General features: G+C 41.8%; 2 protein-coding genes across 4 annotated transcripts in view; one reads left to right on the top strand and one right to left on the bottom strand.

Annotated features, from left to right (window-relative positions):
* LOC122571611 overlaps positions 1-26,729 on the bottom strand; it is a 192,189-nt gene that overhangs the window by 2,365 nt on the left and 163,095 nt on the right. The window lies entirely within an intron of this gene.
* On the top strand, positions 1,472-17,528 carry LOC122571604. 3 transcript variants are annotated; one of them, XM_043735567.1, is made up of 4 exons: positions 1,472-1,573; positions 7,732-8,228; positions 13,531-13,608; positions 14,751-17,528. In XM_043735567.1, the coding sequence occupies exons 2-4, from the start codon at positions 8,070-8,072 to the stop codon at positions 15,783-15,785; spliced, it is 1,272 nt and encodes a 423-aa protein (XP_043591502.1). In that variant the 5' UTR covers positions 1,472-1,573; positions 7,732-8,069; the 3' UTR covers positions 15,786-17,528. The 3 variants fall into 3 exon arrangements, with proteins under 3 accessions (XP_043591502.1, XP_043591501.1, XP_043591503.1); XM_043735566.1 differs by lacking the exon at positions 1,472-1,573 and adding an exon at positions 1,635-2,257; XM_043735568.1 differs by lacking the exon at positions 1,472-1,573 and adding an exon at positions 2,285-2,475.

Raw genomic sequence — 26,729 nt, 5'->3', positions numbered from 1 at the left:
CGAGCGTCCAAGTCTCCCTTCTCCATTTCGGGTTGTGCGCATTCAAAGTTACACCAGGACCTTTTCTAACTTTCGTACGGGTAATCCTCGAACGATATGGCTAATTGTGTCTGCGTTATATAAAATATTACTCGTTGGTTGTATATTTATTATACGATATTATGTTAGCCATACTCTGAAGAACGTGTACCACGTAATGTAACTTATCGTTCAAACGGTACATTCTTATTAAAAGGGAAAAGAAACAAGCAATGGGAGAAAGATGTTTTCCTCGTGTACGAAAGAATAAGAGAGAATAGGAAATAGATTTTTATTTCTTTTTATTAGACTAAATTTAAAAATAATTTACACGTAGAATCAGAAGAATCATTTCAATCAACAAAATATCGCGTAGAAGGTGGCGCGACGGTACTTTCTTCGATTACGTTTACGAGGGGAATGGCTGTTATAGTTACGCAGAACGGCGCGCGTTTTATGGCGAGCACGCTTTTCCGCACGTGCTCCGTGCTCGAAGCACGGGGAAATCACGTCGTCGAACGAACGGCTCATTAAATATAGATGGTTATCTCACGATACTTAGAGAAGCCCCGGGAAAAGGTAGTCCGGTTAGTTTATAGACCGTCGACTTTGCTATACAAACGAGATTAGCGAACGTTCTCACCACGTGGAAAGTTTATAATTTTTAGCTTCAGTTACGTTTCGTACGTATTTTCTATGTACTTTCTTTTCTTGTTTTACAAGCTTCGATTAATAATTACGCGAATACTGTAAGAGTGAATTCGTGCGGACGATGAGCGATTCAGAAGGAATATACGAACACTTACTTTTACACCTAGTTTTAGGTATGAGATTAAGAATTAATTAAAACGTGTACATTCGAATATTTCGGTTAAAAGTTTGTCGATCGATCCGTAATTTCCCTAATTTCTTCTCATCTCTAAGGCAAAATCTAAACATCTCTAAAATCAAAAACACGAGCATTTCCAAATCTCCGTATAATCTCCATTTCCTTTCCTCTATATAGTAACATTTCAATTAAACCTTGTATCCTCGTTAGATAGCTACTAGAAAAGCTACTAAACGCATCTAACGCGAGCCTCCTCTCTAGCGCGTTGGAGATGGATTTTGCGTTGGAAGAGACCGACGAGTTCGCGAGATCAGAACCGGGAGGAGAAGCAGCAACGTTAACGGCAAACGATAGAAACAGACCGCGAAGATTAGCGAAGAAGCGTGAAAGGAAAAACGAGGAGAGGAAGAATTAGGAGAGCAGCGCAAAACGCGACAAAGAGCGGAAAAAGACTATAACAAGATGAGAAGGGAACAATTGCACGGAATCTGAATAAGAGGTAGAAGAAAAGAATGAAAAAGGGTAAAGAACACAAGGAAGGATAAAAAGGGACAGAAAGAAGAGGAAGAAGAGACTGTGAAGATATATGGAAGCAGGCAAAGGAAGAGGAAGAAGAAGAAGAAGAAGAAGAAGAGAAGCAAGAGGATGGAGAAGGAGAAGGTGCAGCCGCAAGGTGGGAGGAGAGAGAACGAGAGAAGGCCGCGGTAGTCTTTCTCGGTCGACTAGGTAAGATAAGGACGAGGCGGACAAACGGACTGACGAAGGTGGCCAAGGTAGGGGATATTCAGTCTCGCGGCCACGTGCTACACGAGCGCACGCCCCGAGCCGGCCGGTGGTCCAGCCACGACGTCCGTCCTCTTCTTCTTCGTCCCGTTTTGTCCCACGCTTCCTCCTTCTTCCCTCCTTCCATTCTTCTTTTCGTGCACCTCTCGACATCACCTCCGTGTGTTTCTCAATCTTCTGCGTCGTTTCCATCTTATTCTCCTATATCTTTTTCCTATCTTTTTTTCGATCGACCTTTTTCCACGTTTCCGTTGTGGCGGCTGCCTCCGTCGCTTCCGAGTGTCTCGCTTCGAATTCCGAGTAGACGCCGCTCGAGGTGCGCCTCGCGGCACCGGCTAATCGCGGGAACGCTCGAGCTACGAGCGCCTCGTCCACCATCTTCGAGAGTTACAATTTCGTTCGTCCATTAGTCTTCGTTACTTCGCTCGGCAGATCGGAGAATTTATCGTTTGGAGGATTTATTAAGCCCACGAGAATTTTATTTAGTGATCGCGAGTGTGTATTCGATCCGGGATACCAAGTTTCGTGGCAACCATAGGGATGGTTAACCAATCAAGAACAAAGCCTCGTGACAGGAGAATACTACACCAGTGAAACTCCCTCCACTCGTTGTCCCGTTAGCCGATGGTACGTGTAACGAGCTCGTCGAAAACAGCCCGTGAACGAGAGCTTGTCCACGCATTTGACAGCGATTAGAACGAAAAAAATACGTCGTCGAGTATATATAGCAGATCGATATCGGCTGATCCGTAGTGATTGTGATTGCTTTATGACACGCTGTGCACCGGCAGAAACGTCTGACCACGAAGGGAACATTCTACTTGACACGCGAATGGAATCTTGACGTGCGTAAATTTAAAAACACATCAGAGTTTCTCCCGTGCTGTACGAATCAGTGAACTGTAAGGGTAGTGATGTCTTCCGTACGTTCAGCACGGTTTGTCTCTTCGAAATTAATCCTAAAATTCTTCATTTTCATCTATTTCATAGTGTTTCTTTGTACCGTCCATACGCATCCACGGTCAGACAGTTGCTTTGCATCAAATTGTTGGTACGATGACAAAGCGTTGCTCCACGGAGTTTGTTTCTTCGAAAGATCAATTTTGAAATTCTTCGTTTTCGCATACCTTTTGGCAGCGGTTCTCGGTATATTCTTGTTCCTAGTGATTCTACGAACAAGAGCGAGTTCCATCGTGTTGGAAATTCGGTTTGCAAATTCGAAAAAAACGGAGGAGATCGGTTAAATTTCGGGACAATAGGGTTTTCTACGCGTCCAACGAGGTTTGTTTCCTTAAGAATCAGTTCCACGATTCTTTGTCTTCGTCTATTTTCGACAAGATCTTGTTGCGTATCCTTTTACCAATAAGATAATTCTATCGTATCGAACCGAAGGGCTTGCAACGACAAGAAGGCAACTTCGATAGTCGCATCGTATTCGTTACAAGAGAAGAAAGGTACAGACTTTGTAACGTGAAAATTTTCGGTGCGAAAATCTTTACCACGAATATTGATTTTTATTATTACGATGACTTTCGTAGCAGTTCTTTATGCCGACTCGAATAACTTTACCATAGAGTTGTTCGAGTCGTTTTCTCGTCTTTGATATTCCCTCTTGCTGAACCTAAAGTGTACGATATTTTCTCATTGTCTCGTTATAATATCAAAGACTAACGGTGGCTTAAATGACCCTGCCTTGCTGCATCGACTCGAATATGGATCTGTGGGTCAGAAATCGTGGCGCGCGAGTTTAACGAGCCAGCTAGCCTCTGGCTAGTACGAAAAATCAATTCGGTTCTCTCTCTCTTTTTTTCTGTTTCTCTTGCTCGGTCGATTTGGCGGCGTCGACGATTAATTTGTCACGACGTCCGGGCATAACAATTTCAACTGTCTGCAGTCGGTACCATGATATCCGTGTGACGTGCCGCTCACAACCGGTTCATTAAAGTTGCAGCCGCTCGTCACTCATTGGCTGCCACGGGCTGGCAGTGATCGTGATGCTTGCGATAGAAAAAAAAAAGAAGGAAAAAATGAAGACGAACGAAGAAGACGAAACGAAAAAAAGGAGCGATAGAAAAAGATAAGAAACGTGATGGAGGAGTAGCAAAAAGAAGGACGAGGAGAGAAGAAAGAGACAGAGATGCGTATGGGCGATACTTTTGACGCGAGTGTTTCACCTTTCAATCATTATTATTACGAACATCGATGCCTCGAAGGATGGTCAGCCAGGGTGAAAAAAATTGACGCACAATTAGGATATTAATGATGCGTGACAGCCTGGGAAAGTCGAAAAAAACTGTGCGAGCCGTTCATCTGTAGTGAACGCAAGCCTTTTGTGTCAGACGAAAGTATTCTACTCGCGTTGGAAACGTAATCTACGTTTGGTGAACGCTTTTTCAATCTTGGTTAGGTGGTCTTTGCGTATTATACTTATATATATATGTATATATGTATATATGTATATAGGTATATCTGTCTGTCGATCGTTTAGCTGTTTTTGGATAACATCATTCTTTTTTCGTTCGTAAGATATAGGTACGTTTCGTTTGTGGTATCGACGTTTGGTTTTTAAATCTTTCGAATTAAGTTTGTAGAATATCTCCTTGGTTAATAGTTTAACCGCGAATAGTTTTTCAGAGAAAGTGGAATCATATTCATCAGGATCAACGTTCAATATCCGTGACTTAAATTAGAATACGTAATAAGATTCTAATAATTTGTCTCGAGTATATAGATCTATTGAACTTTAACTAAATAGGAAGGAGACTGGTCGTTGTGAAAATCGCGAATAAATCCTACTATAAATTCTGCCAGCTTCTTTAAAACATAAAAATATACAAAACTTGAGAATCTATCATTAGAAAAGTATCGATATTACTTCGCGAATATGTTTTAGGAACGTATCGAGCGTTAATTCCTCTTCAAGTCGAATATATGCGATATGCTATGTAAAAATTCAAACTTTAACATTCGTCATAGTCGCTAAGAAGGTATCAAAATAATCTCAACTTTATATTTCTGCAAAAGAACTTGAAATCCGTGTTCTTTACGACAAACGTTCAGTGTCGGTGAGCTTGAGTAATCGGAATAGCTTCGCTGTCGACGGAGACCTGGTCGTTTTTAGTCCCTCTCGGACACGGATTGTGCGATGCTGCTAATCCAGCTTGCCAGGCGGTCTTCTAAAGAGTGACGCGATGTATTACGTTTGCATACACGCGGTAACGCTTGTGCGGGTAAAAGAGCGATTATTTCAAGGACTGCAAACTTGTTGCGCTCGTGGTAACGTTGCAAGAGCCTCTCTGTTCTTGCCCGATCCCGCGGGGAATCGTTCTCTGAAAAATATTCGTTGGCAAATCGTGCAACGTGGCTTGTGTTCGCTATTTTCTCACTTGCTTCTTGTCCCATCCTTTTATGATTCAATGCCTACGTACGACTCTGCGACAACGAGTTCTCAGTGAATGCCTCTTTCGTTAATTTGAATTACACGCTTGCTCGGATTACACGCGAATTTTCACGTTTGTTCAGCGACATATTAAAGTCGCGCGGACATTAATTAACTAAGGAATTCAGTTTGTTCGTTATAGAGAAGCCGTTATAGTCTTTTATAGTTTATGTTCTTTATATTATATTTTTAACAGATCGCGAAAAGTTTCTAGATACTGTTGAGACGACATAGTGACAGAGTGTATAAATGAAATTAAATGCTTTAAAGTTAATTTCGCATTCTGTTATCTTCTGTCTCCATCTCGTTTGTATAGATCGATAACGATGAATTTTTGGGAAACCGAATGATTCTTAGCAAGGTATATGGATGAAGCATATCTTTTCTCTTTCGCATATCTACCTTACCTATCGTTCTTCATTTCAATTTCTTTTGGTACGAGTTTCTCGCTTTAGTCGATATTGCGCTGTCAAAACTTTAATTACGCTTCGAGTTTCAATATCGATCGACACAACGTTAAAAAACGAGCGTTCGAGCGATCTTTAAAGATCGAACAAGCAAATGTACCATTGGTAATGAACTTTGTCCGTGAAGGATCGTCAATTTCGCGCAACAATTTAACGATCGGATCAATTATCGTGCGGAAGGGATCGGCTGATTACAAGCCATTTGCCAAAGCCGTTCAACGTTGCACGATGGAGTCTCGTCGTTAAATTGAAATAATATTACAATTTCCTTTCCGCGAAGCGCGTTTCACGATCGTGGAAATTCATTTCATCGCGTTATATTTCCCAGCAGTAAACGAGAACGGTTAAGGCCCGTAGAAACGTTGGATTTATAGGAGTCGAGCAGAGGCGACGATACGCTCGATGTAAACCGGTCTTCCGCGCTGCGATACGGCCACCTTAATTAATTTGTCATTATTTAAGGAAGACGTCTCGCGATAAAATGTACCGGCATCGCCGCGTCGCGGTCCCCGTCGTGTCTACCCGTTACTTCGTTCGATCGGTTCGATATCGTGCAGAGACTATTTTCCGAATCGGCTAGAAGGTGGATAGAAAGAGGTGAGAGAGAAAGAAAGAGAGAAAGAGAGAGAATGAAAACGAAACGTTTCTTCCCGGTCCATGCATCATTCGAATTTTCATTACCATGTTTCGGCGATGTAACGTATTTCCGATATATATAGGAACAAGCTGTCTACAAGGGAATAAAGATCCCATTTATAGTTGAATCGTCGAATCCATGCCGTTTCCGGCTATGGATTTTAGTACAATGGAATACTTGAATTCAAATATTAAAAATCTTATTGTTTGTTAATGCGAGAGCAAGATTGAAACATAAACATTCAAAGACGATAATAACACACTAATTTCAAACACCTAAAAGACACTTGTGGCTCATTTACCGTGACATCTCTTCTCGAAGCTAGTCAGGATCTTTCGGCGCGAAAACGCGAAATTACATACATGTGTAAATTCTTGCACATGTCGTGTTGATTTCTACTTAAATTTATGTATCTGATAATAGGATTTTGACGAATAGTCATAATAATAGCTTTCCCCGGTGTCATATAATGAAATATAAATATACTTGTTGTCGATGTTAAAAAAGTATCGCCATTGTCTGTAGAATATTTTTTGGACAAAAATATGTTTGCAAAGGCTTTATTGGTTTCTGTTCGAACGTATTGAAAAAGAAATCTCGTTAATCGGAAGCACGGGCACGCTTACGCGCGTCGCGGTTCACCAGGCGTACACGGGTTCGGTTCCCGCGCACGGATGAAATTAATACGTGGTCGGCGCCGTAATTAGCGCTTGTATTTATGCGTCTCTTGCGAGGCGGGCTCCGTTAACATGGTAATGGCGTTACACCGCTGTAAACACGACATGTTATCTCGACGAGATTCGCGCAAGAAATGGCGACCGCGAATGGTTTCGGCTTCGCCGGAAGCACGCCTCCTCCGTGCAATTCTATCTGCTTTCATTTTCAAAGGAATGAAGAATGCTTTACTCAGCCTTTTGGGGAATTTAATGAACATTCTCTGCATCATTGAGTTTCTTTTTATCTTTTACTTTCAGTGTGATTACTGTGAGAATTAAGAATAGGCAGAGTATTATCGAGATTCTCACTTCGCTGTTCCTTTATTTATTTCGTTTTATTTTTCATATATACATATAGTTTCTACTTTTCGGTGCGTGTTGAAATATTTCTTCTCCTTCGATAATTTTGAAGCTTAAATCCGTCAAAAAAATGGAATGATATCGTTGGTTAATTGGATAACAGTAAAAATTTACGCACGTCAGTCTTCGAGCCAAGAGTATTAAGTAACCGTTGTGAAGTTAATTATCGTGTTTCCGATTGTACATTTTCTACGCCAAGCTCTTTGCTCTTCCAATTATTTTTCTGCCAGAAAGTTTCTGTTTCTGGCGATCTTCTCGATACAGGCTTTAATACTCAATAGGAAATACGCAAAGGAAACAGAGCGGTGTAACGTGTCAGTTAAAACCATCAGAATCGACAAATATTACCTATCGTTTTACAAAAATAGAAAATACGTATATCTAAAGTATTCGTAATCCATTCGACACATATAATTAAGCAGCGTGTAAGCCAAGTGTTCGGTTAAATCACGAAATATCACGTTCCATATTTATAATTACAGTAGAGGCTATCGAATCGACCCAAGAAATCACGTTTCTTTCCACGTACCAGCCGCAAACAGCGAATCACACTACAAAATTAACCTCGAACGAAAGAAAGAATTTGAAAGAATCTCTCAAACGATAATAAACGGGAAAGCGGAGGGAAGGTGGCAGAGGTCCCGGTGGTCCCGGGTTTGCCGGGAGAGACCGTGAGAATCCGCGGTGGCCCAGGAAATTTTCAACGGCGTCGGCACTTGTAAGACACGCACGAAAATGTTGGGTCGCGACATCGAACACGGAACAGACGGCTCGAGGGACCGGCGTGAACGGTTTGCATCGAGAGATTAAAGAACATCGAATGGACGTGGGCGATTTGTCGAGCTCGGCAGGATTGGCTGGGAGCGGATCCATCCCTGTAGCAACGGGTGTTGGTGTCATTACAAGTACGACATCCGCCACCGCGGGGTGGTGGACGCCTACGTCGACGATCGCCACGGCAGCGGCCAACACCGACGTGGTGAGTTTTATCTTTTTCACTTTTTCCTTTCCAAATCTTTCTTTCTTCGGCTCGCGTCTTCCTCTCGTTTTCTGTATGTAAATTAGTCGCGAAAATGATATGATACGAAATGATATGATACAATTGATAAGAGTATTGGTATGGAACAGTTTTTTTAATTTACTAGGTATGTATAATTTTTTACAAAATGTAACTTCCAAGTCTAAAGATTAAATATATCGTAATTTATCATCAAGCAGGAACTGGACATTAAAATTAAATGACAAAAGATACCTGATAAATTACCTTTATCGTAAATTGATACGGGAATTGATTCCGCTTCTGTTTCGTTCTGTCGATGTGAAGCGAACAGGACAATGATTCTGTAGAACCGATATGAGAACCAGTTATAATAGAAGCAGTGATCGGAACAGACAGCGTATTGGACATTGCGGTTCATTTGTATCAATTAAAAATTGTTATTTTCTATTATCGGAACGATTCATAAAATTGTTCAGCTTGCGTAATTGCACGAACGATTTAATATAGGAGATATTTCGAATTCCTGGATCGTGGTGCGTGAGTGAAAATGATTGGAGATAGTGAATCTTCAATAAGATACAAACATGGAGTTACAAAAGATGATCGGAGCTCAACTATGAAGACAAGCAATATCTATTAAACGATCAATTTCAGTTTCTTACGTTTACTACGTTTTGCTAAAGGCAGTAAGTATATTACTGACTCTTTTAGTAGAGTATTATATTTTACTGCCTTTTCGCAATGAATGAAGATGTAAAATGTTCGCAACTATTCAAAGACACAAAGGAACTCATCTTACACTTTTTTACAATTACTGTCTTTCCACAGTTCGACATGCCCATTTTATCTCTAATAGTTTGATTTACAGTCGCATAACGCCATTCAATTATAAAGGGAAAATCTATCCAACATTTCAAAACCTCGCTGCTTCCATACTTTCTTACAACGGTGTCTTTAGTCTCCTTACAACTTTTCTACGATTCTGCTACATAATATAATCTCGATTTCCTTGGAACTTTCTCATTCCGCTATACTCTTATTTTACAATTTTCCTGCATAGAGGACGTAAATCGTCTCTCATATAAATATTTGTGATAGTATTTTATAAATCTGCAGGGATTACATTTTCCGAAAAGTTGTAAATATTCGCGCGAATTAATCTCGCTTATCGGACGATTATAATTTTTATTCTCACGGCTAAAGAAAAATGAAGTTTACTTCTTTGGCTATATCTAACTAACGTTGACCAAGTAATAATGCGGCAATGCAGCTTGGCTGCAACGATTAAAATAACACCCTAGCAATTTTCTCATTCCATCGACATTCCTACTTCGCGATAAAATTCTCCAACGTAAAATGATCTTAATTTTCGTACAATTCTCTGGTCTCAAAGATCATCTACGTCATCTCCGTCATCCACGTCATCTTAAACCCTTCCAGCAACAATTACCCAATATAAATCCCGGGCAATTACGTTTCATGGCCTCCCAATCCCGGTGCTTGACTCCAGGATAAAAAGGCTGAGGAGGATAAAGGCACCGTTGTTCCGACAGGCCTACATTTCCCAGCAGCGCCTTTTGCTGCTGTGGGCCTTTTGAAAAAAAGTGGCGTGAAGCGTGCGTGCGCGCCACGGCGTAAAGGCGAATCATCAGCCGTGTAACGCGGGGAAAAATATCCCCGGTTAGCACGCTACTTTCATTTCTTCCTCGAGTGTCATTCGTCATCGGCATTACCTTCGCGCCGTTACTTAATGAGACGTCCCCGTGCAGGATGCGGGTGTGCGATTAAGCGGTCGAACCAAGAGAGGTCGAAATATCATGGCGGTCGAGAGACATCTGGTAGAATGCGTTAGCGTATGGTTACAACGGTGGATATGTGTTTCGACGAACACCAGTGCCTGTTGAGTCACCTAAGATTCAGCACCGTAATTTAATCTTGGAATTTTGCGCGGAATAAACAAATTTGTTGTTGATCTATTGATCGCCAATTCTTGATATAATAACGAAAGGATTGAAAAAGGATCGTGTATAACGTGTGGCAGAATGAATGACTTTTAGGAAGATACATATAGGGTATGTGAAAAAGTTGGTGCCAAACTCGAGCAACGCGTGGTGCTGATTAGGACGAACAAAGGAAGTTTCAATAAACATGGGTCTAAATAACCTTAGTTTCAGAGTTACAATTCTCTCCCTTGCAATTCGGACCCAGTTTTTTGATTCCTGTAAAACTCAAGTGCTACTTTCTGTAACTTAGTTGTGATTACGTTTTAAAGAACACATCGAAAACATCGAGAACAACGAGAAGAGCGAGCATACTGTACATTAACATCCCCTCATTTGGCTATTCCAGTTACTGGAATATACCATATTTTTGGACCATGGGCTCTGCAAGACGTCTCATAGCAGGGTAATTCCACTTGAAAAAACTACGTGTAGTAACTGGAATAGTTAAGCGCCGTGGCATGAACAACGGAAAGGATGGCGAAGATGGGAGGGGAGGGGGGACTAGTGGCAGCGCGAGAGTCCATCGAGGGGACACGAAGAACATTATTTAGTTCCGTTGGAGTATACCGCGAGAGTGCAGGGATTAGAAGCAAGGTGACACAGCGGCGTCATCTGTTGGATGTTTAACCTTTTTTACCTGGGCTCGGGCTATGCGCTTTAGCCGGCCGTTCCCACAAGAAGCCATCAGCCGCCGACTCACCCAGATACGCGGACTCGGTGAAACGGGAAATCATTTTTGATACGCGCCACGGTACGAACGTTCATCGTTTGGCGCGACGGAAGATCGTCAGAGGAGAATTTCGTTGATTCGGTGGGAATCAATGGCGTCGAGGTTTCTTTCTTTGGGCTTATAGTTGGCTGTATGTAAGATAGCATAGGGTGCATGATATATATCAGCATTGTACTAGTTGTATTCCTCGTATCGGGATATAATTACGAGTAACAGAGTGATTATATCGTATCGTTTTACGGACGTATAAGATAATTGAATGGATGATATTAGCATTGTCGTATAATTGTCTTAAGCATGACGAACATGATCTCTATTTAACGAGAGTTTTAACTTGACAAATAAAAAAGAGATATAAAGTATCACTGCTAGAGTAAGTCTGATACTTACGATCAGGGGATGATAGTGACCCTAAATGCTTGATCAAAGATCGTTGAATTAATAAGACATCGTTAAAAATTGTTTGCTGAAAGATAGTGGGAGAACAGATCCAACAATTCTTAAAAGATGGCATAACATTATCGCGTCACTTGTGTTTCCCTTCATTAACCAAACACACTGATCGTTTTTACAGTCCAAGTATCTACCCATCAAACCCACCATATGACACTTCGACAACCATTTGTGATTTTCCATGCAAAGACGATCGACGCTATTATCTTAGCCTTTAAAGCTCTCCGACTCTTGGTTTGCTCTTTCACGAAGAAAACGCGAGGATCGTAAACAACATGTCAGTTTCTCTCATCATCGAATCCTCTAATTACTTTTTTTAATCCTTGTTCGCTGTCGATCATCTCGTCCAGCTCGTCAAAACACCTTTTCACGCGTAACCGATTACCACATTACATTCCACGCTCGAACTATCACGGACACGCAGTGTCTAAGCAAAAGATGGATCAAATTCTTTCGAGTAGAACGTCGAACGAGGCGTCTCCTACGAATCGTCTCGATCTCACGCGAGATACCACCGTGTAACGGATACGCGTACCAGCGTATCGATTAAAACGCGAAGAAAAATCGAATTCTAAAAATATTTCGAAACATCCATCGTGAACCTTTGATCCCCGCCGTTCCGAGAGATTCACTTGAAAGTACGCATACGAGCTGATGTAATGTTATTTCGACGTGCGCTCCCTTTACATGGACGCCTGCTTTTTCGTTACGAAATCGCAAACTGGTACCGATACACCCTTCGTTGCGATACGAGAATCGAGTCTAGCACGATTCTTCCGCGCGTTCTCTTTCACGTACGATTTTACTTTTGTTACTGCTTCTTTACATTACATGATCTTCGTATATTATCTTTCTCGTGACTTTGTTAAACGCACTTTTCACATATCCATTACGTACGCCGACATTGTAATATCAACTTAAATCAAAAAGCTCTCAATGAAATTGATCGTACAAAGATTTATAAAGTGGAAGTAAATTCTGTACGCAGATATTTCAAATATTTTCAATAAAAATTCGATCACCGATGAACATCTCAATTTGCAATCAGAAAGATGAAAGTCGAATTCGATACACCCTCCCATTGAAGCATTATACGAAACAACATGGTTATTTACGAATCGTATGCACGTTCTCCCGTCCACGTACGATTTTACCTTTCCCGTGTCGGTCATCCTTTCTCGTTGGATCGTCGCGACCGAACCTCTGCGTTCTACACGATGCAGTCCGTAATGACTGGCTAACTAGGTTTTAATAGGAACATGGTCTCGCAACCGAATCCCCGGTTCTTCTTGCAACCTCCGGGGAGAAGGCAAGAAAAGGTCCCCTTTTTATCGTGACTACGTCTCTTTTCGAACATGCACACACATATACACACACACGCACACATCTATTTCTCCGTCTCTGTACATATTTCAACGATTCTCAACTCTTATGAACAAGTTGCTCGGTGATTGGCGGCCAATCGAATAACGTTACGATCGATTCGAGCGGAATCGCCATGCCGCGAATCGATCCCATCATTCACGTATCCTTTTCTCGGTCGTGCGATAAATCACGGGCGAATCATCCAAGACTTTTCTCAAAGATACACGGCATTCGGTACACGCGTCTCAATCTTAAATCGGTGTACGGTGTAGTCAAAGGTTTAGTTGAAACAGTTGGACGTGAAAACGTCACGGGATACTCGAATGTCCTATCGACTAGGAGCTGGTCGAACATCGAAATGATAAATCCCAACATCGCTAAACGGTGTCCCGCGATCGTCACTGAAATAAATAGCGTTAGCAGCAGGAGCACCGTCGATGGATATCGCCGATGCTTTCTTATCTGGTATCGTTTGCCTGCGTCCAAGAGATTACTATTCTTTTATCGTTCATTTTTCTTTGCTTTTTTTTCTTGTCTTCATCGTTCGTTTCTTTCTCTTCGTCTTTCTCTTCTTCGTCTACATCGTGGCGGAGATCGTCGTGAGACGAGCAAGAAACGTTTCCATGATTGGCACATATTGCGCGTGCTTGCAGCATGATCACCGCTGCATTCTAAGCGTCTTCGGTTTCTTAGCCGAAGCGTAACCACATGTCGCATCTTTTTGTTGCAGATGAATCAGCTCTGCAGGGTCTGCGGAGAGCCGGCCGCGGGTTTTCACTTCGGGGCCTTCACGTGCGAAGGTTGCAAGGTCAGTATCCACGAACCCCTTTGCTCTCTTTAGATCATCAGACCGACGGAAAAATTTCAATGGCCGTTTATATTCTCGCATCTTTCGCTCCTACTCTTCGTCTTTCTCCTACCAATTTTTTCTTTATCTCTTTTCTCCCTCAAGGTATATGTGTATATATTTCGAACACACATTCGAATGCAAATAAAATTGTAGCCTTAAGCGTGCAGACGCGTGCATCATCCTCACGTTACAATTACCGGGCACTGTACCGACCGTGTTGACCCACGGGTCTCCGGTTTCATGTTTCTCGTGGAAAGTTCGAATTCGTGTTTTCGTAACCAAATTGATCGATTGTGTATAAAACGTGTAATTTCTTTGCGGTGATTTCCTTACAATTTCTTCTGGTCGTTGCTGGAAAGAATGCAGATCTGTTTGGGTTGTAATAGAGCCATCTTTTATCGACACAATCTTAAAAATAGGGCACGCGTTTTTCTCTTGTCGATCAGAATAATTCTATCTACGAATCTCGCTAGTTATATTTTCAGTTACGAACACAGCATTGTTCTGTTTTATTACGTTTATTTCGATAGAAAATTACTCTTAGACACGATGTAAACGAGCGATTTTTTCTCGTGCGTTATTATTGAACAGCAACCAATGTATAAAATCGTCAGACGTGTTACAATCATGTATGCACATGCGTACAATGGCTCGAAAGTCTTGGACATCTTCTACTTTTAACTTGATCTAAAATTTTACTATTCGTTATAGATTATGAAATTTAAATTGCGCGCGTTCCTTAACAAAATCATTGATATAGTAATAGCCTGTACTTCCGTTAGTAGTAGAGATAACCATCAAATTCTTTGTGTCTTCGTTATGTATGTAATTTTTTCAATTTTGTAGCTAGTGCAATAACCGTTTAAAAACTTTCGAGCGGAGGTTTTATACAAATACACTGGATCGCAAGCTCGTCTATTTCCCCATATAAACCAGCAGATTGCTAAAACGCACGCGATCACGCTCGTCTGTATCGTGTCTTAATATAATCGATAATTTTCCTTCTCTTTAATTTTTGCAAGGGCTTCCATCGACTTTAATTGAAATTATTAACTCCATTCATTTAACAAGCCCGCGTCGAACGTTTCTCTTCTCCACAGTCGTTCTTCGGGCGCACCTACAACAACCTGGGCAGCATCTCCGAATGCAAGAACGGTGGCGTGTGCGTGATCAACAAGAAGAATCGTACTGCGTGCAAAGCTTGCCGGTTGAGGAAGTGTCTGATGGTGGGTATGTCGAAGTCGGGCTCCCGCTACGGACGCCGCTCCAACTGGTTCAAAATCCACTGCCTCCTCCAGGAACAGTCGCACCAGGCTCAAACGCGCCTCATCAAAGACCCAAAGTCCGCGTACGAGAAGGCGTTCGGCTCGTTGGACGTGGCGAACAATAACAACAATAACAACGAGAATCCTGGTACAACGAGTGCCACTGGTGTCGTGGGTATCGTCACGACGACAACCACCACCGCGAATAGTTACCATCACCACCATCATCAGCACCATCAGGACAGGTTTCCAAAAAGAGACGACCTGAGGCCACAGGATATTCCTGCTCAATTGAGGGCACCAGATATTCCAGCAAGAGCCAGCCAGGATCCTCTATTGAGGCCGATGGACCTGGTCAGGGCACCTCACGAATTACTCAGGCCGGAAGTGTCCAGGTTTCCCATGTGGCGAGGACCGCCATTCTTTCATCCAGCTCTTACACACATGCAGCTATTAAACACGCCATTTTTCCCGTTTCAACAGCGATTCATAGTCCCCTATGTGAACCAGGTTGGCGCACCACAAATGGTAGCTAGCCTAACGAGTTCTTCGAGCGATAGCGTGAGTCCTAGGTCGACACCGTCGCCTAAAAGGGACGATGACAATCGAAGTGCCCGTGACGAGTGCAGAGAAGTGGACGGAGGTTGTCAAAGGAGTCAAATAGAAGCGTACGATAAGAGTCTAGCGTTTCTGCGTTCTTTGGGTCCAGAGCAGGAAGAACCGATCGACTTGAGTATGAAGGCTGGCAAGATGGACGGGCAAGAGGTGGATGCGACTGGTAGCACGGAAGAGGAAAGGTCGACGGACAGCGAGGACAACGAGCTGCTACAGGACACGGGGCCGCCCCTCGATCTCACTAGAAAGACGTGACCCTGCTCGGCCAGCTCGCGGACAGCTTTCGATAGGAACTGGACTGGTTGGTGTTGAATCGTCGCTCGAAGGCGTTGCTCGGAGAGCTGCCAGCCTCTTTCGCGCACACAGACTCATATTGTTGTCCTTTCGCGGGGATGAGGAGATGACTTACGACGTTTGTTGGAGATCTTGGGGAGAGTAAAGATCTTGCGGAGAGCGTGGAAGGAAAACGCTTTTCGTCAAGAAGTTAGAGAATCGAGTGAAATAATGCGAAAATAGTGGCGTGGATGTAAGGGAAAGATGTCTGGTATGAGAAACTACAAGATGGAAAGGGTGAAATAACGGATGGACAGCGACAGTAGGAAAAGTACGGAATAGCGGGCGTCACCAGCCTTACATTGCACGAATGACTTTACGATCAGCGATCGGGTCGACGTAAAATTGCTCAAGCCCTCGGTATTAGCCGACAGACATACACGGTCCCTTTGGTCGGCTACAGCTTCGCCAGGTGTTCGTTGACGAAGTAGCCGAAGATCGGCTCGATACATCCTTACAACGAGACAGACGATTGTGCCTTAACCGGTGCCTTTTAGCTCTCATACATGTTCGAGTGCACGAGAGGGAGAATATATATATGTGTGTGTGGGTGCGCGTGTGTGTGTGAGTGTGTGAGAGAGAGAGAGAGAGTGCCAGTAAAAACCACGTGATAGTTTAACGTTAAATAATAACCGCGCTAACGTACGCGTGTAACGAATTCGTACGCAGGTACGGACACATGTATGTATTATATATTATGTCTGTGCGTGTGATGCGTTCGATATTTTTGTTCTTTCGTGTAAACGCGTTTGGAGAACCGCGAAGTAAGCGAGAGTGTTCGAGAGACACACGAAAGCACCGTTTCTATCTCTCGACGCTCGGGAATGGCCAGTGTTTCGTTAAGCCGCATCGAGATTTCTTTTATTTATGTCGAGTCTTATTTAACGCGATTTTAATTACTCGTTAGTCTGTCAGTTTCACGAATACGTCGGTGTGCGCGTCTTTTCTCCTGCAATGTCAAACACAACTGTCTTTGTTTTAATTTTCACGTTAGAAGATCGTAACTCGTTATGGAGACTACAATGTGAATTGCAGATGTCGATGAAAAACAAAAAGTCACGAAGCTAAAGAAAGGAATGGGTGATGAGGATTAGACGATAGGCGTACAAACACTCGGTAGTGTTCGACGAAAAAATACGAAGTAAAATAAAGAATATTGTATAACCAATACGTAGCGCCTTGATCGTCGTTCATTAAATATCTCCTCGTTTCCCTTACGCGACCGTTCGTAATCGCGTACTTATATATACCTCGAACTCGAGATGGTATTCGATTACTTTCGTCTCGCGCGTCTCCTGCATTCCGTACCGTCGCGTCGCCACGAAAACGCGCACGGACGGATTTGCTTGGAGCGTACGCGCGCCCAGTCGCTGCGCACTTTATCGCACCGAGTTATTTATTTAGTAATAAATTTGTACGCGCGCTGATGTACTACGAGAAACATGTTTTCTCGGATAATTCCGTTCTAACGCGCGAAACGCCTCGCGAGGACAGCTTCTCTAGCCGATTCCCCTCGTCTGAGGATGTCGCGCGGATGGAAGATGATAAACGCACATTAAAAACGCTTGGTAATAAACACACTTGGTATATATCGATCGTAAGGCGGACTGTGCGATCTAACGTTTGACTTAACCGTGACATGAAAACATGTAGAGAAAAAATAAAAGTGAAGGAAGGATAAAACGGATTTAAGAAGATTTCTTCGACACGGTTTCGCGAATCCTGTGACGAAGGCGACTTAGGGATAGGTGACTTAAGATGATGTCATTGCACGGATCGTTTATCGTTAATTACGTTGGTCTGGAATCGAAGAAATTTCACGGTATAATATATCATAAACTGCGATAATTTATGAAGCAACGGGGAACTGGAACAGGTATGATTTCCATTCGCGTAAATCTCGTATCATGTTTCTAATGAGATGTCCCGGCGATTCTGTTTACCATAAATTTTTATTTATTTTTTCTCCTAGGTACTTCTTTAATTGGTCGATTAAAGACTCGTATATAAACACGATCTATCGACGACAGAATTATCGTTACTACTATTGGTTTGGTCGAAAAAATTCCAAGCAAAGAGAAAAATTCGAAGGCAACTTTTCGGCGAATTTTTATCATCCATTGCTTTATCATTTACATATTTAGTTCCATGATTGTTATTTAGGAAGCTTTCATTTTATTCTGTTACGAGTTCTTCCGAGTATCTGCAAGTTCCTTTTTAATTTTGTGGTGTTAAAATACTTTTTACTGCAGTGAAGTAGAATGTTCCGGCGAAGGTTTGGCCATTTTCAACGCTTTGTTACTTTTTCTAATGTTGAATAAATTAAACAAATCTCTGTGTAGGTTCCATTCTGTTAGTTGCATTCACTAAATGTAAATTTGCATAAATATCCACGGAATAATGGACTTGCACAAAACTTACTACCGTGTGGTTGTCAGAAACCCTAGGAACTTTCCCAACAACTTAATACGTACCTCATACTCTGAACTCGAACGTCGATAATAATTAATCCCAGTGAAGAGAAAAACGATGTTAAACGAACCAGTAAGCTATCCTTTCGACTAAGCCATCCAATTCGACGAATAGCTGAAGATTTGAACGAATGGATCGGGAGACTTCAACGGGCGCATAAGCGAGACGGTTTCCGTATGTGACAGCTTTCCTCGGTTTGTTCGACGGCGAGAATTCACGGAGGCCGACATAATCGACAGGCCACGACGGTGTTCACCTGCGTGCACCTGCGTGTATTCACGAGCACTCGTACCCGTAACCCCGGACATTCGAATGCCTCGGGATCTTCTGTTGTTGACTTAGGTGGGACGGAGAGAGGTGAGACCACTCGATGTCTGTCGAACCAGCTCTAGTGGTTTCTGGCCCGACGATTCAGGTTCCCGGAGCTTCTGGACCCCACGTGTGCGACGAAAAAAGCGCTACCAACGCACGATGACGTGTGGGTACGCGCGAGAACGCTTCGACTATTCTTGGATTACGTAAATTTGTCAAGCGGAGGTTCCTTCTTTCTTTCTTTCTTTCTTTTTCTCTTCTTTTTTTGCAAGATGCTTTTAGACGGAACGGATTGTGTAATCGTCGAAGAGATGGTATTGCTGTTTGGTAAGATTTTATGGTTTTACACCACCTTTGCGGCATGGTGGCACTTGTTGAATTTCTTAGTTCTTTATATTGTAGTTTTACGTAGTGAAAGTTTCGTTGGAAAAATTTCGAAAGATATTTACTATCTAACATCATAATAGATTAATTTTCTAAATGCAATAACAGTCCGCGAAATCATTCGATTAGATGTTATTTTCAAATAACTATAGATTAATTTACTTGAATAAGTAAATGATTTTTATCGATGAATTATTTCACTATTTATCCACTAAATGAAATCATTTTTTATTTTATTTGGCAGAGTTAACCACAATAAAAAATTATCTGATTTGATCTTAAAATGACGTTACTCTTCCTATGTTATTTATAAGGTAAAGATAATAAAGTAACATTCAAATGAATTTATTTTCATTTCAAATAAAATTTGTAAAAAACTTCAACTAAATACTCGATATGCAGCACTCTCTTTGTTAGTGTAGTTAAAAGTAGTCGTAATCTTTATTCGATTTTACTGATGTAATTTAAAAAAGATGCAAGAGGTAATTGACGCTGACGATGGATTAAGCGTACTTTGATTTCCATCGTGAAATAATTTACAGGGAATAGAAATTCTACTCTCTCCTTTATGAAATCTGTTTTTCATTTGTTATACCCGGCTCAAACGTGTCTCGTTCACGATATTCCTTCTATATTACGTTAATTTGCGCGCTGGATGCAGATCCTACGAGGCCGTACGACACCTGTGACGCCGTACATCGCGCCCACGTAAATTATCCCGGGAAGATTTACGACGCGTCTCGGGCCGCGCGTATACTCCCGTGTCTCGAAATCCTCGGACGAGTATTCGTTTGTTATTAGTGTCGAAATTAGAAAAAAGAAAAAATCGTCCTGGCTAGATCTCGATAAAATCATCCTCGAAAACAGAGATCTCTCTTGCTTTACACACCCGTACCGTATCGATCGTTTATCAACCGTTTTGTCCCTTTCTCTCTTTCACATTTACAGCCATGATAGAACCTTGCGTTACGTATCCTACCGCTCTGAAATATTTAGACTCTTGCTTAATTTATAGGAAATTGTAAATAGCGTTTGTTTGCTTCGACAACATTCTCGGAATGTTCCTACAAATTGATCAAAATGTTCAGACATATATTCTTACTCATTCATTCTCATATTGACACGTATTTTTCGACGTGTTGTGTAAATTTCGACAAACAGAATCGTCATAAATAACAAAGTTCTTGTTTGAATGTAGAAAAGACGAAAGTATACCATAAGAATCGAAAATTCAAATTATCCATTCAATTTCAATTTGTATTTAGCTGCGCATTATCAATTTCACGTGTCGTCTAATTATTCACAACTTCCTCACCTTCGACTGGTCATTATCGCGCTTCTGTTAAAGAAATAAACTGCAATTTTTCACGATCCGTGTTGGAATATCAAAGAGAACGTTGCGTCACAGTGGCAGCGTATTCTTGGAAATAACACAAAGCAGCTCTGATAAATCGTCGTGAACAATTTTTATCGCTTTATGTCGAAACACTCGAGATATATGATTCTCGATTCCGATTCACGACTTGACTGCGTTTTTTCTTATTGAACCCGCAGCGATACATGACAAGATGCGTGAAGTTTGAGCGGCATATGGGCGAGCTGTAATTGTGTCGAGGAACTCGCAGCTGTATGCCTGCAACCCTTACTTATTGTTCTTTATTCGAGATCCTTTCAGATCGCTTATACCGTATCATAGGATACAGGCAACGTTGTCTGTTCAGTCAAGACGATACCTCCTTTAATACTCGTCATTTAAACTTTGGATATTGCTTGATAAGTACCACGTAAGTACTTTAACTTACTTCATCAAAAATGTTTTATCGCGCAAGTGTTTTAACTTAATTACATTTTAATCCGTTCTATCGTTTAAGATAATGATAAAACATTACAAGATTCTTGCGAAGTACTTCATATATGTATTTATTCAACGTTATCCATTTCACGTTCCTTTTAAAATTGCAGAGAATTTGATACTTTTGCTGTTCCCTTCCACCTCTTCTATCATGTAAAATATCATCGTAAATCATAATAAAAGTTTTTCAAAATGCGTCGAAGAATCGCGTTTACGAGTAGCATTCGGTCACCAAATTGCAAAATTTCCATCTTACGTGCTTTGCAAAGACGCAGACTCTCGCATGGCTAAAATACAACAGTTTGCAAAGATCTGGACAAACTCCCGATACAAACGACGACGATGAGGAAGAAGCGGATCACGGCTGGCGAGGTAGCACACGCAGCGAGGTCGGCAGATGCGCGGCACGGGTGTAAGAGGGGCCATTACACGCGAATGCGTGAGGTAAAGAGGTTTACTACACCTGTGGCCTGTGGGCTTGGCCAGTGAGGTCGTTAGCGTGCGCGACGAAGACGGCGATATAGAAAATCTCGCGTGGAAAGCTTTGGAACGGAGAAGGACAGCGGATATCTGAAGAAGGCAGGGGAACATAAGGTTGACAATCCGGGGTCATGGCACGGTGGTCGTGCGATTGGTCGTCGGGAAATTCATAATATGTTTTTCACAGACGCGACGGACACAGACACGAACGGAGGCTCCTTTCGAACTCCGTTCGGTCGAGGCTTGAAGCGGTTCGCCTGGACGTTTACGAGCGTTTGACCCTAAGTGTATGGCTGAGAGTAGGGGAGGCGGAAGACACGGAGAAAGGGAGAAGTCGCTCTCTTGCGGTCTCGCTAATTGGCTGCGTTGCACACGCATCGTCGTAAGAGGATACTCGAGTGGACGTGAACCCAATATCGCCGACGCGACATAACAAAAGGGTGTGCGCCAAATAAGATGGTGGTAAGCTTGTCACGGATACTTTACTCTTACTAGTCATTGATAGCAATATCGATAATATATGTAATCGTGTACTTGTGGTTTCGGAGATGTTGGAGTGTGAAGTTATTGAGATCGATACACGTTTTATTGTAATTTGGTAAGATTTCATGTGCAGTTTTATCTCAAAATAAGCAACTGGTTTCTGGTTCGGAGTAAGCTACTCGTTATCTCCTTTTCTTTAGTTGAAGTTGCCGACAGAATGAAAGATTGGAGAATGAGTAGCGAAAAACTATAAATTTTCATGATCAAATGAACAGTGACGTCGTTTAGTAGAAGAAGAGTAGAACATGTAAAGCTTTGTGTATAAAGCTTTCTCACTTTACTATTAGCGATCCTAATATGTTACATGTTGCTCGGCCGATCACTTTATGGTTTGCTGCTATCCCGAGCCTCTCGCTCGTATTCCGTATTTCCTCTTGCTCCGTTCGAGAACAAAGTCAAGTCGAATAATATAGTTGATTCGTAATAAGGAACTGTCCGGTTCCGTACGTGTTGCTTGTTTCGTGGAAAATTGTATTTTTATTGAGTTCCGGCTGTTTGTGCTGTGTTTGTGAGACAGAATGATTATTTTTTAGTATTATACTCTCAAGTTTATGAGAGTGTAGCTTCAAGTTTACAGATACGTGCGATATTGTTACAATTGTTAACTCGATTTGGTGCATAAACGGACAGAATGGCGGATGTTCGTTTAAAGTTCGATAGTAATATAAACTTCGTATCTTTTTCGTGGGAACAGATAGCTTTTTATTCTTTACTGGATTAAAATAAGTTTTGAACTTGCGACTTTATGAGTTGGAGTTCTGAATATGGTTCGGTATATGCGTTTCTTTTACTACGTAGAGCTATAAAGATTTGTCGACGTTTGATCGAAATTTGATAATAAGCGATATTCTTTCACGGCGATAGAAAATTTTTGGTTTCTCTTTTTCATGCTCACCGAAGCTTGTAATAAATATTCTTAGAATTGACAATATAGTATTTTAGAAGCGTGAAGCGATACCGATCAATAGAGAGCTGACCGAAATTTTCTAAAACACCATATCTTTCCATAAAAATAGAAAATTCGCGACTTCTCATTGAATCGAAGTGGATTGTAACTTTATGAATTTTAATTGGGGCTTAAAGTATCGTTGAAATTGTTAACGTAGTTTGATACGTACTGTATAGGAAGAACGGATAGAATGTTATTTAGTTTTGACAGGCTAACGAATAGAGGCTAAGTACCAACTGGCTTTCCAGTCATTAGCCTTGTCAATATCTTTGATAGAGCGTGTCCTCGGAGCACGGGAGTTTGTAACAATGATCCGTAGCCTGTTGTGCAAGTACTCCATTTATTCTGAATGAAACTATGTACGCATACCATTAGCTTCGAGCGGAACTCTAGAACTGAGGGATCGTTGATAATGATTCATTATAGATTAATCCACTCTTCTTACGATGTTCTTACACTTTTTCTTTTATTTATTTGACATTCACTCCATTGTTTTGTTTCGGAAGAAGAATTCAGCTGTTCAGTGATTGCACGCGTTCAGTTTCGAAACCGAGCGAATCGGGTAGCAATGATACGTCAAAACGCGATAATACGCGAGAATTAATGAAAAGAACTGGTTTCACCGAAATACCTTGTAAACTCATTATTCATGCTTACACGCTATGAAAATCAGTGGAACTAACAGCGGCCATATAATCGATGGTCGCACGATTCTTCTTGTTTTAACGCTTTTATTCGTACGCAGCGGAATAATAAAGTATTCAGGATGTTTTTTGTCAAAATAATCTAGTCTACAAACGTTGCTTTTCATTCGGACAAACGCGGCACCAGTTTGTACGAGAAACTATCGTATGAATACATAAACTATTAATAATTCCGCTGTTGATTCTCGTCTTACAGTTGCATCCGAGATAGCGCTTATATATTGTTTGACCGTTACATAATAAATATCGTTTTTAAGACAGGTGTCAACGAGCGTAATTCATTTTGTAAGGACAATTTTTAACGGAGGAAAAAGTCACGTGTGTCGATACATTTTTCAGAGAAATAACTACTTGCTTTGAGAATATTATTAATCAGCGAAGAGAATAATGGCTTGAAGTCATCCGAACGATAGAATTATTGCATATTTTATGATTTTAAAATCACTGGCACGAGGATTCTTCGAATAGAGATATTTATTACACAGCTATCTAATATAATAAGATAGAGTTACTTATAGTCATAGTCATAAATAGTGAATAGAGTAGCCCAAAGTGAGTAAAATATCCACAAAATTACATAACATTATCTATATATAGAAAATTCATTAAAATGTAATCGACTCGAATTTTTCTGAAAATCATAGATTAAATCACGAAAGAGTGTCACAGAATGTGATAATTATTCCAGGTTTCGATGATCCGTTCAAGCTGTGTCATCGAAACTTTCCTGATCGAAAGTTGCTGCGTAGGCGCGAGCCCGCTTTCGAGAAATCGCACGTACGATCATTAATAAAAGCCGCATCATCGCTAGGCTAGTCGTTGTCGTGACACTTGACAAATATCATCGTTTTTTTTTTCTTCCTCGAGGGTATCACGGTCAATTACCGTGAAGAAATCGTACGGACGTCAATTCGGTCGTGGCCTCGTCGATTAATTAAAAGATTCGCCCCTTATCGATCGTGTTCGAACGTATTCGAATCCAGGCGAGACTCGAAGGAATTGTTCGAATAGATTCTCTACGCTATCTGTGGATTCTTGTAGCCTGAATCGTGGTCATTTATAATGGAGGAGAGGTTAACCACGATAAGGGAATTCTGCGGTAAACGATGCGCGGCGAGAATGCGTATTTTTCGGTGCCTCGACGCTTCATTATGCGCGGCGTGGCTGAAGAGGAACGGAGGATCGAAGCGGAATCCAATTCCGTGGGAAGAACGTTCGCAGAGTGAAGAAGGAAATTCGTTATCCAATTACGCCGCTTGAGTCATCTTTTCGATCGCGTTGCTTTTCTATCTCGACGTCGGTTTTCTGGTAATCGAATGGATATAAAAAGAAGAAAGGGGATACGAAGAAGAGGGAGTGAATGCCCTGTGATTAATTCGTCGGTATGTTGAATTAGACATTGCAAGATGCTTCGATTTAAGCTGTCAATTTAATCGGTGCTCGAAAAGAGAGAAACTGCGCGTCGTACATCAAAATTTTATTCCGCGGACAGCAACGGGACAGCTGTTTTAAATGGTTTCGCGACGGTGATCTCGAGTGAAGAGAAATTTTATGCCGATTAAATGGATCAGCATTCGGGTCAGATTAATATGACAGTTGGAAGAAGGTATCTTCGGCTTCCAAAGTTCCAACGCTTCGTTCATGGTTTACGCGTCATAAACCCTGCAATTATACATCCGTGTCTCGATCAATCTACTTCAAATTGAAGCTAATGGATCGTTCCACGTAAAATCCTCCGAGACTATTTGAGGCTGCTCGAACCCGATCAAATATTAATCGAACGGTAAACGCGGATGGAAACGTGTCGTCCAGGAAACGCGACCATTAATAAAAGCGGTTGGGTTATCCACGATAAGGACCCTCCCGCGTGCCGCAGTACCAAGCCGTTAAGGATCCGTAGTCCTCGCGGCGGGAATGCCATGGCACGTCCTTTCGCGCGGACTAAGGTAACTTATTCTCTGTCTTTGTGGGCGCCCTTTTTGCGCGCTCGCTCCGCGCGCCGGATAGGGTTAAGTGGGTGCGACCCCAGGACGCTAAATAATATCGAGCTGTGCCATCTACCGAGCACGTAGCGCGCCATCTTGAAATATTACGCCGGCCGCTTTATTATTCGTTTATGCGCGACTCTGCCCGCCTCACACCGCACCGTTCCGTTCCGCCGCTTGCCGATCATTATGTGTTCACATGGTGAATCCTCTCCCTTGAGTACAGCTTCGATCGCGATACTTTCCAGGAGCAGGAAGACGGCACCTTTTTTCAATGAACGCGGTGTCATAAATCTGTATTCGTTGGACAACCCGCCTGTGTGAAATACTGAACACTACGGCAACGTTTACGTGACTTCGAGCTGGTTGAGGCTTCTTCAAACATGGTCAAATCAGAGTCGACGGCTTGAACCAGATATATGTTGATTGAGAATTTTCCAACTTTTCGGGGTGAATTTTAATGTCCATTTAGGACATTAAAACATTTTTATGTCCATATTCTATTTGTAATTTCTTTATTCATAGATCGTAATTCCTTAAACGTTTTTAGATATTGATCTAGAACTATAATCGTGTTCTCATAAGGTAAATTGACAAAGTAAAGGTACTCGATTTATATGAATCTAACGAGCAACAAGCAATTTATGTAACTGAAACGTATGTAATAGAAGCTAACGTCCAAATAAGTGGCTTCAATCAACGCTAGTTTAATTGATCATATAGAAGAAATTCTACCGAGATATAATTTAAGAGTAGACGAATAAAAGAAATAATTAGCGGTGACCAAGTTCGTCACCGATAATAACCAAAAAGATTCTAAATATATTGTCAGCTGAAATAAATTTTCACAAAATGTTGAAACGCTTGAAAGCACCGTTCTAGTTCGACGTCAGCGATAAAGGATTTCAAGGAAGTGAACCTGTTCGAATTTTAAAGAGGAGCACCATACCGAGGTTTCCGAGAGCGTGGTTATAAAACAACATTGACAAGACCGAAGGCAGCCTTGGAACTTGAGATCCTTCGGCCGGCAGAATTCGAGAGCAAACATGGGCGCGATCCGGCGGCCGTTTTCGACATCACGACACGAAAAGCACTCCGCATTCACGTTCCTCCCCTCGTCCCGTCTCTTCTCCTCGCCAGTCTCGTTAGTATATATGCTCGTACACTCGAGATTGACATTTGAAT

The sequence above is a fragment of the Bombus pyrosoma genome, linkage group LG10, assembly GCF_014825855.1.
Source record: "Bombus pyrosoma isolate SC7728 linkage group LG10, ASM1482585v1, whole genome shotgun sequence".
Lineage (NCBI taxonomy): Eukaryota > Metazoa > Arthropoda > Insecta > Hymenoptera > Apidae > Bombus > Bombus pyrosoma.
The sequence above is the reverse complement of the archived record's forward strand: the minus strand, read 5'-3'. Positions and strand labels throughout refer to the sequence as shown.

What these genes read in the sequence shown, in the direction of transcription:
- LOC122571604 (XM_043735567.1), top strand. Translation starts at nt 8,070, where the DNA reads ATGGACGTGGGCGATTTGTCGAGCTCGGCAGGATTGGCTGGGAGCGGA. An exon ending in CAGCGGCCAACACCGACGTG is followed by an intron (nt 8,229 to 13,530) that starts GTGAGTTTTATC and finishes TTTTTGTTGCAG; the next exon opens with ATGAATCAGCTCTGCAGGGT. An exon ending in TCACGTGCGAAGGTTGCAAG is followed by an intron (nt 13,609 to 14,750) that starts GTCAGTATCCAC and finishes TCTTCTCCACAG; the next exon opens with TCGTTCTTCGGGCGCACCTA.